This window comes from Brienomyrus brachyistius, chromosome 24 (genome assembly GCF_023856365.1).
Source record: "Brienomyrus brachyistius isolate T26 chromosome 24, BBRACH_0.4, whole genome shotgun sequence".
In the NCBI taxonomy this organism is placed as follows: Eukaryota; Metazoa; Chordata; class Actinopteri; order Osteoglossiformes; family Mormyridae; genus Brienomyrus; species Brienomyrus brachyistius.
The window spans coordinates 6451070-6471573 of NC_064556.1; the positions used below are offsets into that span (position 1 = coordinate 6451070).

Sequence of the window (20504 nt, forward strand, 5' to 3'; positions counted from 1 at the left end):
GTGACTGTGATGTTACATGTGAACGTGAGAAGGCAAGAGAGGAGAGCAGCAGCTCCAGCAGCACAGGACGCACATTTAGACGTACAAAATAAACGATGCTCTTGTACTCACTCTGTATAGTCAAGGTAACTTGGGTTTTCTGATCATTAAATGGTCCGGGTATTTCCACACGACAGCCGTATATCCCAGAATCTCCCATCTCAGCATCGATGATGGTCAGAGATACGTCACCCTGATTCAGGTCACCAATTAACTGATACCTGTGTGATTTTCTCCGTGTCACTTTAAGTCCATCTGTCGCGATGATTTCATCATTACAGTCGAAAAGAGCCATTTCACCTCTCCCCCAGCACACATGATGTCGCCCGGATTTCTTTGCATCGTAGGAGCACGGCAGGGTCACTTTATACCCAACAAATCCGGTGATCATCTCAGAGCTCTCAGCAACTGGCAGAGAAATCAGCACAGAAATGGCAAAGACTGATAAACTGAAGACGACGCATCATGATTAATCTGCAGGTTTAATGCTAAACATAGCAAAAAAAAATGTCATTGAATCTGAAACTTAAACAAAACCTTTCCCAGTCAAATGGTTATGTTAGATTGATGTTATGGTACAATATTTCCAACTAAATCTTATGCCTTTTTAAGCTTAAAGTAAGCCTTTTGTCATCCAATGAGATTTCTTAAACATGAATTATTTATTGCTCTAAATAATCAAGTTACAATAAAATATTAGACGAACAGTGACGCTGATGATTGTAATAAGCACTTACCTGGCATAACGTGAATCAGAATTAACAATAATGCCGGCATACAGGGGCCACGCGCTGTCATTGTGTAACAGAGACACACGGACTGTGTCCAGTGCGCACAGTGAGAGGCTCTTAACGCTCTGAAACATCCATGGCTTCTTTTATCGGGGTCTGCCGCCTTCCAGAGAGGAGATTCTCATACTTCTGCATTTTTCAGTTCCGCATTCAGGACCGTTCGAGCTGATATACAAGCGCTTGAAGCAGTTACTTGTACTGCAGAATGAACAGACAAGGAAACTAACGCCCTGTGACCCCCTCTCTCTCCCCCCCCCACCTCCCCCCCCCCCCCCGCCCCAAACCTTCTGGCGACTCTTTTAAAGAGCCCAGTGACTGAGCTTTTTGCGTGGACTGTAAGTGATTTTCCTGAGTTTGATTCGCTACCAAAAGCTCATATAAACATTAATTTCTACACGGCCCGAGAGAGAGAGCAGCAGCGATCATCGGTGACATGTTGGAAACACCATGAGCTGCAAATAGCTGGGAACAGTGTCCCGCCTGCCAGTCATCACGCAGTGTCGTTTGCCCACCAGTAAACCCTTATTTCACTTTAAACTTGCGATTCCTCCTTAGCACATGCTGCGCCTTGCATACATATTCGCTCCCAACATTTCCACAGGTTTATTTTACCATTTTTTTTATAGAAAATGAGAGGCATGCTGTCACAGAAAGGTCCAGAAAGCCACATCAAAAATATTAAAACCAATCTTTTCATGGAGCAGGAAGCCTAACAAGGTAACCAAGAGGCAAGAAACAAATTAAATGATAAATAATTGTTTTGAGGGTATTTTATGGCTGATTTAAGACACGGGTCGGCACTAGGTTGGCATCGGGGCTAAAATACTCAGGGCTGTAGGTCCCAGTGATCAGACCTAAGGATGCACATGCTATAGAGCTTAATATCGTCGGTTTTATTCAGTGAAGTGTAGATGTCATGACTTCAGTTCACCACTAGGGTGAGGGAGACAAGGCAGTACATACTGATTCAAATCGATACTTGAGCTCAGATGAGGCTGCCGATGACCTTCAAAATTTGAGATTATTAATTGTCATCTTGCCATATAAGGACCAATGTGCACAAGCATTTGTGTTCGAACAAGCGAAAAGCTACCAAATTGCCGGAAAGGTATCCATCAACATCCTGATCCAGGATACGCAGGCATGAGGCCGGAAACCCGGGACAAGATGCCTGGACATTGCAGGACACGCAGTCACACGCGATCACCGACACCAGCCCACCGCATTCCTCTGGTCTACAGCAGCCGCAGGACCATGTCGACAACATACATGAAGTCAGAAGGGTTAGAATGCATGATCATTTAATAATAGTCTTCTGTGGTTAGCTGATTATTGTACAAATTGAGAAACAGGAAATGCCATGAGAGCTGTGACACCATTAGGGTCAAGCAGAGAAAAGGAGAGATTTCCTGCGACGGTAGCGTTAGCGTTAGCGACTGTGACAGCCGGCTCAGTAACGACAAAAGGCACCGGAACCTGCTAGCGATGCCGCTAAAGCATTAGCTTTTATCCAGCTTAGCCAGTTAGCGGTTAGCGGCGAGTTGAGGTCTCCTTACTCGCAGTGCTGAACACGAGGATCCAGTGCAGCTTAAGCGTGCCCTTCCTGATGGCCATGCATGTGAAGAGGTGCAGCTGGGCCTCCAGGAGCCCTGAGCAGTGCCAGGGTGCTGCATGGGCGGGCCGAGGCTAACGCCCACCCCGGTGGACCGGGCTTGAATGGGGGACTGTTCTCTTTAATAGCCACATTCTTCCTCCCTACTTCAGTTATATTGATGTATACAACAGACAAATAATGGAAAAGCATTGATTTACATTTATGTGTATTTGCTTTGGGGCGGCATGGTGGTGCAGTGGTTAGCACTGTTGTCTCACACCTCTGAGACCCGGGTTTGAGTCACATGTGTGTGGAGTTTGCATGTTCTCCCCATGTCGTTGTGGGGTTTCCTCCGGGTACTCCGGTTTCCCCCCACGGTCCAAAAACATGCTGAGGCTAATTGGAGTTGCTAAATTGCCCGTAGGTGTGCGTCTGTGAGTGAATGGTGTGTGAGTGTCCCTGCGATGGGCTGGCCCCCCATCCTGGGTTGTTCCCTGCCTCGTGCCCATTGCTTCCGGGATAGGCTCCGGACCCCCCGCGACCCAGAAGGATAAGCGGTTTGGAAAATGGATGGAAGGATGTGCAAAAGTCTTAGGCAGTCCAAAGAAATGTTTAAAGCTGTTTATCTGGGTAGCAAGTGCACTTTGGCTTAGAACAAAAAACACAATTTAACTTTAGAACATGTGCAAATTAAGAGTAACACAATAAAAACTAGTAATAATTTCTTCTGTTTTCTAAAACGTTACTGATATCTAGTCGGATGACTAGATGAACACCGCTTCAGTTCCCAAACATCTCCTCAGGGGCACCTCAGCCGTTCCATGGTTTTGTTTAAATTTTACTGACAGCTCAGTTAAATAATTAAATATATTGGTTTAAAAAGTCAGTGACAGATTGACTAGCTGTATGAGGTGTGCTAGTGGCCGACTCAAACAATACATGGCTGCACTGGACGGTCGCTGCAAATACTAGGATGATTTTAGAAGAGGTTCTGAAATGGCTAAGCTGACACACTTTGACAGGCATAATATCATAGTTTTACAGGAGGACAATCTAAGCATCATTTTCTTTGCCTGCCTAAGTAGAGATGTCAGCTTTAGTTTAAGAGGCATTAAGGGCAGGATTCATAGTCGCCAAAGTCCCTTTGGTCATATATGTTCTCTGTGGCCATCCCTCTGGTGTGGAACCCAATGTGGGCGCCCACGTTCCCATAATGCACTGAGGCATCTGCCTGATGTTCCCTGGAGGGGAAGACCAGAGAAAGAGAGATTAATTGAGATTTTTAACATTTTAGAGAGTAACTACCTAGTAAAATAATTGGTTTGATTCCCCTCCCCACCTCCCTAACACCCCCAAAATTTTATGTTACCAATCAAGCAAGTACTTCGGTGGGAAAATTACGAGTTTGAAACCCCCTCAAAATCTGTTTCAGCCCCCGGTGGGTGAAATCTACTGAAACAGACCTATCAGTAGTATTCTGTCTGTACCGGGTCACGTGACGTCAAGGTTTGGGGAATTAAATCGTCAGAGAATAACTATTGCATGAAAAAAAATCACCACTGCTCCAAACAGGTGGCTAAAGAAGGTAGAAACAGCACATTGCACACACACACACACACACACACACACACACCATAATAAATAGTTTGGAGTGTGTGAGTAAACATCTGGCATGGACCTCAAATCCCGATAGTCATTATATACAGCAGCTCAGTACGGTACTTACACTGCAGCCAGTGTCCTCGCTTCTCTCTGCTGTTTTCCTTTAAAAATGAATGAATGTAGATAAATTAAATGGAATACATTATATTCCTTGTACCATTACTCTTCATGTTGGTCTACAGTGGGATAGGCAACCCTGATCCTGGAGAGCCGGTATACAGCAGGTTTCCCATTCTACCTGATGAGTTACTGTCTGCCTGAGGTCAGATGTGGTTCATCAGAGACCATGTAGGATAGAAAACCTGCTGGATTCCGGCTCTCCAGGATCAGGGTTCCCCATCCCTGCTCTACAGGCTTCAATTGACCAGCTTACGTTTATGTAACCAGAGACCTGTCACCAGGACCAGCAGCAGCAGCAACAGCAGGATCACTGCTACAGGTACAATGATGAGGAAGGATCTGTCTGTCTGCAAAGACGAAACAGCTTTTTCATTCCTGTAGACTGCAGACACAGACCTGTACATCAGCGCAATCCCAGTGAAATAACAGAATAGCACAGAGACTCCCTGTCGGGGGTCAGATCTGACCCCTGGCATAGACGGCCATCGGATTATGTCATTGGAATCTGTGGGGCTTCCACATAAACCTCTGCTATGACCTCCTATATCCTCCATCATTAGTATCTGGTTTGTGATACAGAGCTGCAGTATTTCTGAGCAGAAACACAGTCCCACTCACATGAGCGCTGCCTTGAGGAGTGTTTGCAGCGGAACTTCCTGTAGAATAATTACCATAGTAACCTAAATGTGCAACAAGAGGAAAACATAACGATCAAATTCAGAATAATGAGTTAAAGAAATGAAAGCAAATCGAAAAGTTAAATTTAATAATATAAGGACTGTGAAATTTTTAAGCATCATAATGAAGTGAACAGCTTTACCCGGTGTAACACTGATCGCAGTCGGTGTCGCTGGACGGGCTGCATCGGTGGGTGTCACAGTAGGTTTGTGAATATCTGTTAGAAAGCATGTGTGACTGTGATGTTACATGTGAACGTGAGAAGGCAAGAGAGGAGAGCAGCAGCTCCAGCAGCACAGGACGCACATTTAGACGTACAAAATAAACGATGCTCTTGTACTCACTCTGTATAGTCAAGGTAACTTTGGTTTTCTGATCATTAAACCATCCTGGTATTTCCACACGACAGCTGTATATCCCAGAATCTCCCATCTCAGCATCGATGATGGTCAGAGATACGTCACCCTGATTCAGGTCACCGATTAACTGATACCTGTGTGATTTTCTCCGTGTCACTTTAAGTCCATCTGTCGCGATGATTTCATCATTACAATACAAAAGAGCCATTTCACCTCTCCCCCAGCACACATGATGTCGCCCGGATTTCTTTGCATCGTAGGAGCACGGCAGGGTCATGTTATACCGAACAAATCCGGTGATCATCTTAGAGCTCTCAGCAACTGGGAAGGAAAACAGCACAGAAATGGCAAAGACTGATAAACTGAAGACGACGCATCATGATTAATCTGCAGGTTTAATGCTAAACATAGCAAAAAAAAAATGGCATTAAAAGTGAAACTTAAACTAAACTTTTCCCAGTCAAATGGTTATGTTAGATTGATGTTATGGTACAATATTTCCAACTAAATCTTATGCCTTTTTAAGCTTAAAGTAACCTTTTTGTCATCCAATGAGATTTCTTAAATATGAATTATTTATTGCTCTAAATAATCAACTTACAGTAAAATATCATACAAACAGTGAAGCTGATGATTGTAATAAGCACTTACCTGGCATAACGTGAATCAGAATTAACAATAATGCCGGCATACAGGGGCCGCGCGCTGTCATTGTGTAACAGAGACACACGGACTGTGTCCAGTGCGCACAGTGAGAGGCTCTTAACGCTCTGAAACATCCATGGCTTCTTTTATCGGGGTCTGCCGCCTTCCAGAGAGGAGATTCTCATACTTCTGCAGTTTTCAGTTTTCATTTCCGCATTCAGGACCGTTCGAGCTGATATACAAGCGCTTGTAGCAGTTAATTATACCACCGAATGAACAGACAAGGAAACTAACGCCCTGTAGCACCCCCCCCCCCCCCCCAAAAAAAAAAAAAAAACCACAAACTGATGAACAGAGAAGAAACCGTAAGGAAATTCTGCATAACCACAGCTGGGGGGGGGGCAGCCCAGCCAATAATAATCGTATGACCCTAAGTTTCAGCAAATTAGTATTTAGCCACTTTTAATACCTTCTGGCGACGTTTTTTAAAGAGCCCAGTGACTGAGCTTTTTGCGTGGACTGAAAGTGATTTTCAGCGCATGTGTAAGTAATAGTATACCTTCCTATACACTGTGTATATGTTTTAAGGTCAGGATAACATGTGTATTAAAGTGCAGTTGTGTTTGTGTACCGAACAATAGGTCTGATGAAAATGTGTGACAGCGAATGGAGTCCATACTAGGAGCTCAGAGGCAGTGCATACTCTATGGGGGAGGGGGGGGGGGGGAGTGAGTCACGGGGACCCCCAACCGTTCATTCAGATCGAAACTTTAGCTCAGTTGAGGCTGCCGATGACCTTTAAGATTTGAGATTCCTTATTGTCATGTTATCACATAAAGTGAACCGCAAAAATTTGTGTTACAAGAAGGATCTGCTCACCATTCATACTCCTGTCAATCATACATCCAGCATGCAAACAAAATGTTTAGAATAAATAAGCAATATATACAATGCTATGTCACTGTTTAGGATACTACTGATTTTGATGAACTCTGGTGAGTTGAAGTAGCCCAGTACAGAGGTGGTTTGGTAAAGCGTTGGACCACCTGAACTGCTTCCTCGATTCCACCCCACATGACTGCTCCAATAAAGCGCTTAGCTGGATGGGATTACAGTCCATCAGCACGTCTCCCTCTCCAAACTGATGTGACAGGACTTCCGACTGGCGGTTCTTGGAGCCGAGCCTGTGATCAAAATGGGTGAAAAACGAGGACCATCTAGCCCAGGCACACATTGTGCCGTCAAGTAGAACCAAGGTTGAAGGTTCTCTAGGATTTTGTGGTGGGTCAGAATTAAAAAGGAATCTGGGGTGATCTGGGGTGATCTGTCTCCACCCCTCTAAGGCCAGCTTTACTGCGAGCAATTACTGATCCTCAATGTCAGAATATCTCCCTGCTGAAGTGAGTTTTCCAGAGAAAAATGCATAGGGATGCAGCTTTGTGTCGGATGAGGAGTGTTGGGACAGGATAACCCCAAAGCCAATTCCCAAGGCAGCTGCCTCCACCACAAACTGCTTTGAGGGATCTGGTATCTGTAGGATGGGAGCTGAGGTGAAACGCTTGAGGAGGTCAGAAAATGTTCTCTGGACTGCATCAGTTACTTGAAAGTGGGTCTAGGTGGAGGTTAGAGCAGTACGAGGGGCAGCCACCAAGCTATACCCTCAGATGAATCGCTGAAAAAAGTTAGCGAAGATAAGGCACTGTTGTAAATCCCTCCGTGTCAGTGATTGTGTCCATTCTGCTACTGCCCTGACCTTCTCGATATCCATCTGGATGGATCCCTCAGTGATGATAAAACCCAGGAAAGAGATGCATCTGTGGAACTCACACTTCTTAGCCTTGACAAACAAGGCAAGCGCTGTAGAACTGCCCGGACATACTGAACAGGTTCCTGCTCATCCTGCGAAAAAATGAGTACGTTGTCAAGATAAACGGACACGTTCCTGTCCAGCATGTCCCAAAGGACATCAGTAATTAGACCCGGGAACACTGCAGGTGCGTTAGTTAGCCCAAAAGGCATCACCAGCTACTCATAATGACCAGTAGGGGTGTTGAAAGCAGCTTTCCACTCATCCCCTTCTTGGATCCTCAACAAATGGTAGGTGTTACGTAAATCCAACTTGGTTAACACTCTGGGGATGAGCACATCATCGGCGATACAGCGCATTTTTTTTGGACCTGCCAAGGAGGCATTAAGGGCAGGATTCACAGTCGCCAAAGTCCTTTTGTTCATATATGTTCTCTATGGCCATCCCTCTGGTGTGGAACCCAATGTGGGCACCCACGTTCCCATAATGCACTGAGGCATCTGCCTGATGTTCCCTGGAGGAAGAAACCAGAGACCCAGAGGTGAATTGAGACTGACTTACTTCTTACATGATCATTTATTGTGGGGGGGGGGGGCTCTCAATGATAACTGCATGGGTCTCACACACATCATAAACAGTTTGGACTGTGTGAGGAAACATCTGGCATGGTGTCGACTGTATTTACTGAACCACTATACAGACCTGAGGTCACCAGGGCCACTTGCTAACTGAGCAGCTTCTATCCCGATAGTCATTATATACAGCAGCTCAGTACGGTACTTACATTGCAGCCACTGTCCTCACTTCTCTCTGCTGTTTTCCTTTGAAAACAAGGCATTTTATAAGATGTATTATATTTAATTTAGCAAATGTTTTTATCCAGAGTAATGTACAATTAAGATGCCCTGGGGCATTTCAGTGCTAAAGGCCAAGCTCAGGGGCCGATGGCGTAATCCCTGGGATCTGAACCAACGACCTTCCGATCATACGTACGGCAGAGCAACACCTCCACGACCGCATGCAACATTATTGCTTGTACCATTACTCCTCTTATTGGTCTACATGCTTCAACAGACCAGCTTACGTTTATATAACCGGTGACCTGTCACCAGGACCAGCAGCAGCAGCAGCAGGAGCACTGATACCCTGACGAGGAAGGATCTGTCTGCCTGCAAAGACAAAACAGCTTTTTCATTCCTACAGACTGCAGACACAGACCTGTACATCAGCACAATCCCAGTGAAATAACAGAATAGCACACAGACTCCCAGTCGGGGGTCAGATCTGACCCCTGGCATAGACGGCCATCGGATTATGTCAGTGGAATCTGAGGGGCTTCCACATAAACCTCTGCTATGACCTCCTATATTCCTCCATCATTAGTATCTGGTTTGTGTTACAGAGCTGCAGTATTTCTGAGCAGAAACATAGTCCCACTCACATGAGCGCTGCCTTGAGGAGTGTTTGCAGCAGAACTTCCTGTAGAATAATTACCATAGTAACCTATAGGTGCAAGAAGAGGAAAACATAACAATCAAATTCAGAATAATGAGTTACGCAAATGAAAGTACACTGACAAGTTAAACTTCATGATAAAAGATCTGTGGAATTTTCAAGTTTTCTTTCTAGCAATGCAGGACTACAGTGGAGTGAACAAAGTTACCTCGTGTTAGACTGATCGCAGTCTGTGTCGCTGGACTGGCAGCATCGGTGGGTGATGCAGTCGTTTTGCGAATATCTGTCAGAAAGCATGTGTCAGTATGACGTGTCAACCGACCACATGAACGCAAGAAGGAACAACAGCACCGTCAGCATCACAGGCCAGTGTTGCCAAGACCACTTATTATAACCGACTTTCTGTGGGAAGATGCTTTTAATTAAATTGTGTTGCAGGTTCCTGTTTTCTGAACTGGTTCTCATATTATTATTTTATAGGAATTTGAATTATGCAGTGGTCCTAATATTCTGACAGCAACGATGTGCAAAGACAGTTAGAGCCAAGGTAACCATACGTCCGGGTTTAGCACTGCAACCCATATGACCCAGTGTTGCAGTTACAGTGAAGTACCAAGTGAAGAAAAAGGTGCGACGTTTCAATGTACGGCAGCCGCTCAGTATGGCTGCGTAGCGTCTGCAGGGCTGGTGCACACATATATGCACTTCCCCTTGTGTCACACTGCTCACGGGTGATGTCAGCTTCCGCAAACCACTGGCACTTTGACACTGGATTTTCGTTTTCGCGTTGAAACTGGATCGCGGTGTTTGCTTGAAGTTTAACAGACTGTAGGTTTGTGACTGTTGCCGAAAATGACTTGTATACACTTATTTTGCCAGTTAAGTGTAGACTGTAAAGCGGGACTTAACTGTAACGATGTACGTCCAGTTTTCCGCGGACTTTCAGGGTGGTCAAAAGCTCATTAATATTCACGAGAGATTTGCTACCAGATTGATTAACTGCGAAAACATACTCTGATCCCCAGACACATCTTCTTTTTCGTCTCACCAAATATACTAACCCTAGTTAATGATCTCACTGCCCTAACACCCACTAATTTCCTGCGCTCTGTGCACAGCTCGCTTATCAGTAAAGTGCTGTAAGATTTTATTTATGAAATGAAAATGACGATAGTACAAAATATCGAGAGTGCAAAATATCGGTATACATAGTTACACAGGACAGTAGCCAAAAATGATTCGCATATAGTTAATTACATAGTTAATTGTAGATATAGTAGTTATAGAGTTGATATTTATTACTACTTGCACTTTCCACAACCCACTACCCATATCTCACACGGTGTATGGGTGCACATAGGCATTATTTACTTATATTGGACTAGTGCTCTATCTTTTCATATTATTTTTTATTTGTATTCTTATTCTTGTATTTTTATATTCTTTTACTCTTGTAAAATCTTTTCTTACTAGCTGTCTGGAGCTGCGTTAACACGCAAATTTCCCCACTGTGGGATCAATAAAGTACTATCCTATCCTATCCTATCCTATATGTACGATAAACCATTTCAAAACCTTTCCCACCTTAGATTTCCCAAAGATTTCCCACCTTTAAAGTCTGCACGCCCATGAACTAATGCTTTCTTAAAGCATCTTTTGATTTAATTACAGCATTCAGTGTGTTTTTGGGTACACACCTGCCATTAATTAAAGTGATCTCGATTAACAGCAAAAAAAGTTCAGCTGCCCTAGTACAACTTCACTGACATTTACTCACTTGCAAAAGCCATGGTTCACAGAGAGCATCCAAGGGATCTCATTGTTGCAATGTATCAGTCAGGAGAAGGTTATACCAAGGAAGACAGGGAAGATAGTCAAGAAGTGGAGAAAATATGGGACGACAGTGACGTTACCGAGAACTGGACGTCCCTCCAAAATTTATGAAAAGACAAGATGGGAAACTGGTCAGGGAAGCTGCCAAGAGGCTTTTAGCAACGCTGAAGGAGCTGCAGGAAGTTCTGGCAAGTGCTGTATGAGTCATGTGACAACAATCTCCATTTTCGTACAAAGAACAACATCCAGGCTAAACTTTGCAAAAATATGTTATGGTCTGATGAAACCAAGGTTGAACTTTTTTGGCCACAGCTCCAAAAGGTACCTTTTTGGTGCAATAACACTGCGCTTCACCGAAAGAGTATCACGCCCACAGTGAAGCGTGGTGCGGGCAGCAGGCTACAGGTCACATTAAAGGCGGGAAAAGTTCTGAAAGGATTAATCGTGGTCTCATTTTTGTGTGTCACACAAACCTGGCATTTTAACAGGGGTTTGTACACTTTTTATATCCACTGTCAGTTTTCCCATACGCCCACTTTTCTGTTGATGCATATGAGGTGTTGATGAGTTTTAGCCACGGTGATAAACACAGGGCACAGTGCAGGCGGGAAAGAGGTGACGATCCACTTATGGCTACTACACAACAGACTGAGCACATTGAGGAAGGCAGCGAGGGGTCAAAAGGCAAATGGTAAAACCAAAAACTAACTTTAAAAAAAAACATAGAATAGTACAAGTAGGGAACAAAACATAGCAGTTGGACAGAGCAACACACAGTAACATTCACAATGCATAAGCAGGCACTTAATTACAAGATTAATGACATAATGCAGAGCAGGTGAGAATAACAACCAAATTAACCAATGAAAGCACAAGACGATGAGCAACAGGTGGAAAGAGAAACACTAACACAAACTAGGAAACAGGGATGTCAGGTTCGATGTCCATCCAACCCCGCCCTTCGTGTCCCCTCCCCGTTTGGCCAGTGGGTGTCATTGTCCATCCTGTCCTCCCTGTCGTTTGCCTGTTCCCTGCATTACTGAATTACTGGGATCACGGCTGACCAGATTCCAGCCTTATCTGTTCTTTTGAATTTGTTGGTTTTTCTGTTGCCCCTGTGTGCATCACTCCCTGTTTGTTTCTGTCATCAGTTCGCCCATCTTATGTTCTGTATTGGTTTTTGTTTTCTACCTTTTTGTGGTGCTTTGCATTGCACTCCTAGTTTTGACGTCTGAAATGTTCTAGTTCAGTTAATAGGCCCACCTGTTGCTCGTTGTCCTGTCCTTTCTTTGATTGGGTATTTGGGTATTGTTCTTGCCTGTCCTGCTTTGTGTTTATTTAAGTACCGGCACCTGCTCTGGTCTCCAGTCAGTCATTACATGTCGATCAGTTGAGGTTACTCCACGTTACCCTGTGAATGTTACTGTGTAGATGTTGCCCTGTGCTTCCCTGCCCACTTTCCTTTGCAGCCTGGTTTTTAGTTCTGTTTGTAGTGTTTATTCCCCTGTTTGGTTCTGACCCCTTTATTTTGTGCCTTTTCCTGTTCAGTCTGTTTAATGAACCCCTTTGTCTGAAACCATAAGTGGATCTTCACACCTTTTTCTGCCCGCGCCTAAACAGGGGGAACACAGACACTACGAAACAAACCACAAACCAGGGATACAACACAAGGGTAATTAAAGCAGAAGCAGAGCGGAACGCAAGCAGGGCAAACCTAGGGCAAGAAAACTAAAATGGGAAATAAAGAATGGGGAACAAAAAGCCAGTAAACAGAAATAAACAGGGGGGGCTAGCCTCAGACTCCTGACCAGAGAGTTTACAGCCACATGGTCAGCCCACTGAGCTATGCGACAGTCCGGGGAACAGGGAAAGCACACCTGGGACTTAGACACGCTGGGACTGAAGGGCGAGAGTCAGGGAGGAGGACAGGATGGCCAGCGACACCTGCTGGCGAAAGGGGGAGGTGACACAAAGGACAGAGTCGGACGGGCACTGATCCTGACAAGCACAGTTTATACGTCTGCCAGGACGTTCTGAAACGCTTAACATGGTTAAAGGTTTTAAGACACGTTGCACTTTTTCACAGCGTTTTAGAATGTCCCCATGCGGTTGTGTACATTGAATTTATTTTGGACTTGACTTCTCCATTTTACTTCACACAGCAGGCTTATTTTGGGGTTCTTCTCATTTAGTCATGCATGCACAAAACACTATGATATTTGCTTCTAAATTTAAAAAGGGGTGTGCTGTACTTACTCTGTATGGTCAAGGTAACTTGGATTTTCAGATCATTAAACCATCCGGGTATTTCCACACGACAGCCGTATATCCCAGAATCTCCCATCTCAGCATCGATGATGGTCAGAGAAACGTCACCCTGATTCAGGTCACCACTTAACTGATACCTGTGTGATTTTCTCCGTGTCACTTTAAATCCATCTGTCGCGATGATTTCATTGTCACAGCCACTTCGAGGTATTTCACCTCTCCCCCAGCACACATGAAGTCCCCCATAATACTGTGCATCGTAGGAGCACGGCAGGGTCACGTTATACCCAACAAATCCGGTGATCATCTCTGAGCTCTCAGCAACTGGAAGAGAAAACAGCTCAGAAATGGCAAAGACTGATAAACTGAAGACGACGCATCGTGATTAATCTGCAGGCTTTACGGTAAATATTACAAAACGGATTAAATGTGAAACTTACAGGCATATGACACTTTTCCCTGTTTGTTGATTATGTTAGATGGTAACAAGCAGAATAATATTCCCGTCAAACCTCAGTGTTATGCCGTATTTAAGCCTAGAATAACCTTTTAATTATCAAGTAACGTTTCTTAAACATGAATTATTTATTGCTCTAAATAATCAACTTACAATAAAATATTATACAAACAGTGAAGCTGACGATTGTAATAAGCACTTACCTGGCATAATGTGAATCAGAATTAACAATAATGCCGGCATACAGGGGCCACGCGCTGTCATTGTGTAACAGAGACACACGGACTGTGTCCAGTGCGCACAGTGAGAGGCTCTCAACGCTCTGAAACATCAGTGGCTTCCTTTTTCCCATCTCTCTCTGCGGCAGAGGAGACTCTCGCACGTCACTTCTTTGTGGTTTTTCGCTCGCAGACTGATGTACAGCTGCTTGAGACAGTTAGTTCTGAATGACCAGATAAGGAAATTAAACCTCTGTGACCCCCCCTCAAAAAAGTAAAAACAAAACAAAAAACAAGCTGATGAACAAAAAACAAAACCGTAAGGAAATTTTGCATAAACGCAGCCGGGGGGGGGAAGGGTGCTGGTTTAATTAGTAACCGTATGACCCCAAATTCCAGCAAATTAGTATTTAGCCACTTTTAATACTACTGGACTGAAAGTGATTTTCCTGAGTTTGAGTCGCTATCAAAAGCTCATATAAACATTAATTTCTACACGGCCCGAGAGAGAGAGCAGCAGCGATCATCGGTGACATGTTGGAAACACCATGAGCTGCAAATAGCTGGGAACAGTGTCCCGCCTGCCAGTCATCACCCAGTGTCGTTTGCCCACCAGTAAACCCTTATTTCACTTTAAACTTGCGATTCCTCCTTAGCACATGCTGCGCCTTGCATACATATTCGCTCCCAACATTTTTTTGTCTCGAATGAAGGTGGATTTTATATGTAGGATTCACAAAAAATACTTCAGAATTCTGTAATGGGGGGGGGGAATATCAGGTAGTGTGCAAAAGTATTTACAAATTAAAAACTGAAAAGAGTTCAGCGCAAATGTATTCACCCCATTTGATGTGAAACTCCTAATCACTGAATGGTACGGCAGCAGCTACAGCTAAGGACTGCAAACGCCTGCAGAGAATGGTGAAGACTGTGGAGAAGATCATCAGCACTCCGCTACCAGCAGAGCGGCTACCACCACAGAGTCATCATACTACCATACTACCATACCATACTAGCATACTACCATACCATACTACCATACCATACTACCTCATACTGCAATTTTTTGCACATTAAGCTCTTTTTGCACATTACACTTCAAAGTATTTATTTTCTAGTTCTTCTATTATATTGTATCTCCGCATTTTGTGTGGACAGCAAAGTAAGAATTTCATTGCACAGAGAAAAGCACTCTCTACTGTACATATGACAATAAACGCTTTGAATCTTGAACTGCTAGCAAGTATGGATGAGCTGGGGGGGGAGTCTTCATTTTAAGACTTTAATAGCCACATTCTTCCACCCTACTTCAGTTACTTGGATGTACACAACAGACAAATAACGGAAAAGCATTGATTTACATTTAAGTGCATTTGCTATGACCTTTAACCCTTGCATGATGCTGCTTGGGAGATGTCGTTCTCTGCTGTTGCTCCATACATTGCCAAAAGTTCTTGACTCTTCTTGAGTCTTGAAATTGTCTTAGGAAAATTACAGCGTTTCTCACAGATATCAGAAAAGAAAAATAAAAGTCAGCCAACTTTTCCAGCAACTATTGATATCAGTGTCAACATTTCCACCCATTGTAGAGCACAGGCATAAGTAGAGATGGCAGGTTTAGTTTAAGAGGCATTAAGGGCAGGATTCGTAGTCGCCAAAATCCCTTTCTTCATATATGTTCTCTGTGGCCATCCCTCTGGTGTGGAACCCAATGTGGGCGCCCACGTTCCCATAATGCACTGAGGCATCTGCCTGATGTTCCCTGGAGGGGAAGACCAGAGAAAGAGAGATTAATTGAGATTTTTAACATTTTAGAGAGTAACTACCTAGTAAAATAATCGCTTTGATTCCCCTCCCCACCTCCCTAACACCCCCAAAATTTTATTTACCAATCAAGCAAGTACTTTGGTGGGAAAATTATGAGTTTGAAACCCCCTCAAAATCTGCTTCAGCCCCCGGTGGGTGAAATCTACTGAAACAGACCTATCAGTAGCATTCTGTCTGTACCAGGTCACGTGACGTCAAGGTTTGGGGAATTAAATCGTCAGAGAATAACTATTGCATGAAAAAAATTCACCACTGCTCCAAACAGGTGGCTAAAGAAGGTAGAAACAGCACATTGCACACACACACACACACACACACACACACACCATAATAAATAGTTTGGAGTGTGTGAGTAAACATCTGGCATGGACCTCAAATCCCGATAGTCATTATATACAGCAGCTCAGTATGGTACTTACACTGCAGCCAGTGTCCTCGCTTCTCTCTGCTGTTTTCCTTTAAAAATGAATCAATGTAGATAAATTAAATGGAATACATTATATTCCTTGTACCATTACTCTTCATGTTGGTCTACAGTGGGATAGGCAACTCTGATCCTGGAGAGCCGGTATACAGCAGGTTTCCCATCCTACCTGATGAGTTACTGTCTGCCTGAGGTCAGATGTGGTTCATCAGAGACCAGGTAGGATAGAAAACCTGCTGGATTCCGGCTCTCCAGGATCAGGGTTCCCCATCCCTGCTCTACAGGCTTCAATTGACCAGCTTACGTTTATGTAACCAGAGACCTGTCACCAGGACCAGCAGCAGCAGCACTAGGATCACTGCTACAGGTACAATGATGAGGAAGGATCTGTCTGCCTGCAAAGACGAAACAGCTTTTTCATTCCTACAGACTGCAGACACAGACCTGTACATCAGCACAATCCCAGTGAAATAACAGAATAGCACACAGACTCCCTGTCGGGGGTCAGATCTGACCCCTGGCATAGACGGCCATCGGATTATGTCAGTGGAATCTGAGGGGCTTCCACATAAACCTCTGCTATGACCTCCTATATTCCTCCATCATTAGTATCCGGTTTGTGTTACAGAGCTGCAGTATTTCTGAGCAGAAACACAGTCCCACTCACATGAGCGCTGCCTTGAGGAGTGTTTGCAGCAGAACTTCCTGTAGAATAATTACCATAGTAACCTATAGGTGCAACATAAGGCAAACATAACAATCAAATTCAGAATAATGAGTTGAGCAAATGAAAACACACTAAAACGTTAAACTTCATGTTAAAAGGACTGCATAATTGTTAAGCTTTCTTTCAACAAATGTAGGATTATCCAGGATAGAACAGCTTTACCCGGTGTAAGACTGATTGCAGTCGGTGTCGCTGGACTGGTGGGTGTTACAGTAGGTTTGCGAATATCTGTTAGAAAGCATGTGTCACATACAGTATGATGGCGCAAGTGACCATGTGAAAGGAAGAGAAAAAAAAGCAATGATCATCACAATACACATCTGGACATTCACACAGAAAGAGAGAGAAACTACAATATTTCCTTCTGGAGACAAAAACGATCCTCTTGTACTCACTCTGTATAGTCAAGGTAACTTTGGTTTTCAGATCATTAAATAGTCCTCGTATTTGCACACGGCAGCCGTATATCCCAGAATCTCCCATCTCAGCATCGATGATGGTCAGAGATACGTCACCCTGATTCAGGTCACCGATTAACTGATACCTGTGTGATTTTCTCCATGTCACTTTGAATCCATCTGTCGCGATGATTTCTTTGTTACAGCCGCCAGTAAGAGGTATTTCACCTCTCCCCCAGCACACATGCTGTCGCCCGGATTTCTTTGCATCGTAGGAGCACGGCAGGGTCACGTTATACCCAACAAATCCGGTGATCATCTCTGAGCTCTCAGCAACTGGGAGGGAAAACAGCACAGAAATGGCAAAGACTGATAAACTGAAGGGCGACGCATCATGATTAATCTGCAGGTTTAATGTAAACATAGCAAAATCTGAAACTTAAACGAAATCTTTCCCAGTCAGGTGGTTAGAGTAAATTAATGCTATGGTACAATATTTCCTACAAAACCTTTTGCCATGATTAAGCCTAAAAGTTTTTGTCATCTAAAGAACATAAGAAATTTACAAATGAGAGGAGGCCATTTGGCCCATCAAGCTCGTTTGGGGAGAACTTAACTAATAGCTCAGAGTTGTTAAAATCTTATCTAGCTCTACCCAGGGTTTTAGCTTGTGCTACACTAACAGGAAGACTATTCTGTACTCTAACTACACGCTGTGTAAAGTGCTTCCTCAGATTCATTTTAAAATGTTCTCCCGCTAATTTCCACTTATGGCCACGAGTTCAAGTATTTAAACTAATACTGAAGTAGCCATTTGGCTGAACAGCATCCCGACCTGTTAGAATCTTATATACCTGGATCATGTCCCCCCCCCCCTTAATCTCCTTTGCTCAAGGCTGAACAGATTCAGCTCAGCTCTTACAACGTTTCTAGAACATGAATTAATTACTGCTCTAAAAGATCAAATTACAATAAAATATTAGACGAACAGTGAAGCTGATGATTGTAATAAGCACTTACCTGGCATAACGTGAATCAGAATTAACAATAATGCCGGCATACAGGGGCCACGCGCTGTCATTGTGTAACAGAGACACACGGACTGTGTCCAGTGCGCACAGTGAGAGGCTCTCAACGCTCTGAAACATCCATGGCTTCCCTTTTCTGCTTCACATTTCACCTTCTTCTGTGGCAAAGGAGACTCATGTCTACATTTTGGGGTTTTTCGCTTGCAGACTCAGAATCGTTCAAGCCGATGTACAGGTGCTTGAGACTGTTAATTATACTGCAGAATGAAGAGATTAGGAAACTAAAACCCTGTGACCTGCCCCCCCCCAAATAAAAAAGAAAATAAACAATAACAAAAAAAGATCAACAGAAAAGAAACCGTAAGGAAGTGTTGCATAACCGCAGCCGGGGGGGGGGGCGGGGTGGGAGGGACTGGTCCAACTAATAATAATCGTATGACTCCAAGTTTCACCAAATTAGCCTACTTAGCCACTTTTAAAACCCTTCTGACTCTTTAAAAAGAGCTGAGTGACTGAGCTTTTTTGCGTGGACTGAAAGTGATTTTCCTGAGTTTGATTCGCTACCAAAAGCTCATATAAACATTAATTTCTACACGGCCCGAGAGAGAGAGCAGCAGCGATCATCGGTGACATGTTGGAAACACCATGAGCTGCAAATAGCTGGGAACAGTGTCCCCGCCTGCCAGTCATCACGCAGTGTCGTTTGCCCACCAGTAAACCCTTCCTTTCATTTTAAACTTGCGATTCCTCCTTAGCATATACCATGCCTTGCATACATATTCACCCCTTTGAGACATTTCCACATTTGGATTGTATTGAGTTATTATGACAAAAAAAAAAATTAGTTGGCACCTTGGGCGGAGCTTAATGTAGCTCCGTTTATGATGCCATAAGCGGGGGGCGTGTCCCTTATTCTGATTGGTCAAGGGGTTATGATATGGGGCCATATGTTGTGGGAGATAAGGGTTGCCGTTAAACTTTAACAGAATAAAAAATACATTATATGTATTTATTAATGTGTTATTTTTTATTGCATTTTATTGCATTACATTAATTGCATTTATTGCATAAATGTTATAAAACATTTAGCAGGATGAATGTAAGACATGTCCAGCAGGTGTCCATCCGCAGCCACGTGCTGCTTATGGTAGAACCCACACAAAATAGTCCGTAATTTATAGCAGGTTCAAAATTATATACAAATTAAATATCCAAAGGACAGCCATACACTTCACAAGGCTGGGTTTTATGAAGAGTGCAGAGTAGAAAACCATTACTGAAAGCAAAACGTAAAAAAATCCTATTTGGAGTTTGCAAATGCCGTGAGGGTGACACAGCAAACGTGGAAGAAGGTACTCTAGTCAGAGGAGACCAAAACTGAACTTCTCTGGTGAGAAGACAAATGTATTTCTGTTTGCCCCAATACATCTGCCCTCTTTTGGTGGTCTGGTGGAATATCACTGCTGTATGCATGCACTGACCAGGACCGTCCACGTCTGCATCCATAGCCAAATGTAGAATGAACACAAGCTTCCGTGGGCCCAACCGCCTGCAGCCCGAAAGTGCGTGCGCAAAAAACTGCAGTCCTTAAATTTGCCAACTGGCGGAGACATACCTCAAAAAACTTGCTGCTGTAATTTGCCCAGAAAGGTGACTTCATTGTGTTGCCTGCCTGCCCCTCTCGTTAGAGCCTTTTGCTCTCATTTCAGCCCTCATGTGGATCACTCCAGCTGCCTCTCGTTTGCTCCCTCATAAGTGGTGTTATAAAGTGCCTCCCAGTCATGTGCTCCCCAGTCCAGTTATTGATGTTGCTCCTTGCCCGTGTCCTCGGAGTTTGCTCCATGCTCCAGTCCTGCCCAGTTCACATCTTCTCATGCCGACCCCTCGTGGTCCTTTGAGTTTGCCCTGTTTCTGTTTAGTTTTCCCCAATAGCGTCCTTTTTATTCCCCCTTACGCTCGACCTCGCCTCCTTCCTTAACCAGGCTTGACACATGTATTGACTAATGGTGGCGGTAAATAGGTGTGCATGCAACAGATGTGAGCTTGTTTGTCTTAATTGTTTCAATAAAGACATATTTTGCACGTATATTGTTGATCAAATGGTACAAAGCCCAGGACCGGACAGAAGGGATAGACACCAAGCATCAATGTAACCAAGGTAATAGGAAAGACAA

At 43.9% G+C, this 20504-nt stretch overlaps 2 protein-coding genes across 12 annotated transcripts in view; both read right to left on the minus strand.

The window, feature by feature from the left end:
• LOC125720116 (uncharacterized) overlaps positions 1-20504 on the minus strand; it is a 49361-nt gene that overhangs the window by 24235 nt on the left and 4622 nt on the right. For 7 of the 11 annotated variants that reach the window (XM_048995229.1, XM_048995238.1, XM_048995226.1 and 4 more), the window contains exon 3: positions 17300-17448. In XM_048995229.1, the coding sequence (XP_048851186.1) occupies positions 17300-17448 (149 nt within the window). Of the gene's footprint in view, positions 1-776; positions 982-5894; positions 6159-13911; positions 14056-17299; positions 17639-20504 lie in introns of those variants that run through there. The other 4 variants (XM_048995228.1, XM_048995235.1, XM_048995234.1 and 1 more) reach the window with 4 other exon arrangements.
• Positions 2889-18566, minus strand: LOC125720125 (T-cell immunoglobulin and mucin domain-containing protein 4-like). Its single transcript, XM_048995250.1, has 7 exons — positions 18323-18566; positions 13240-13575; positions 9359-9433; positions 4825-4886; positions 4460-4553; positions 4151-4187; positions 2889-3665 (listed from the first exon to the last, which is right to left on the minus strand). Exons 1-7 carry the CDS (start codon positions 18381-18383, stop codon positions 3536-3538), a joined length of 795 nt encoding a protein of 264 aa, XP_048851207.1. The 5' UTR covers positions 18384-18566; the 3' UTR covers positions 2889-3535.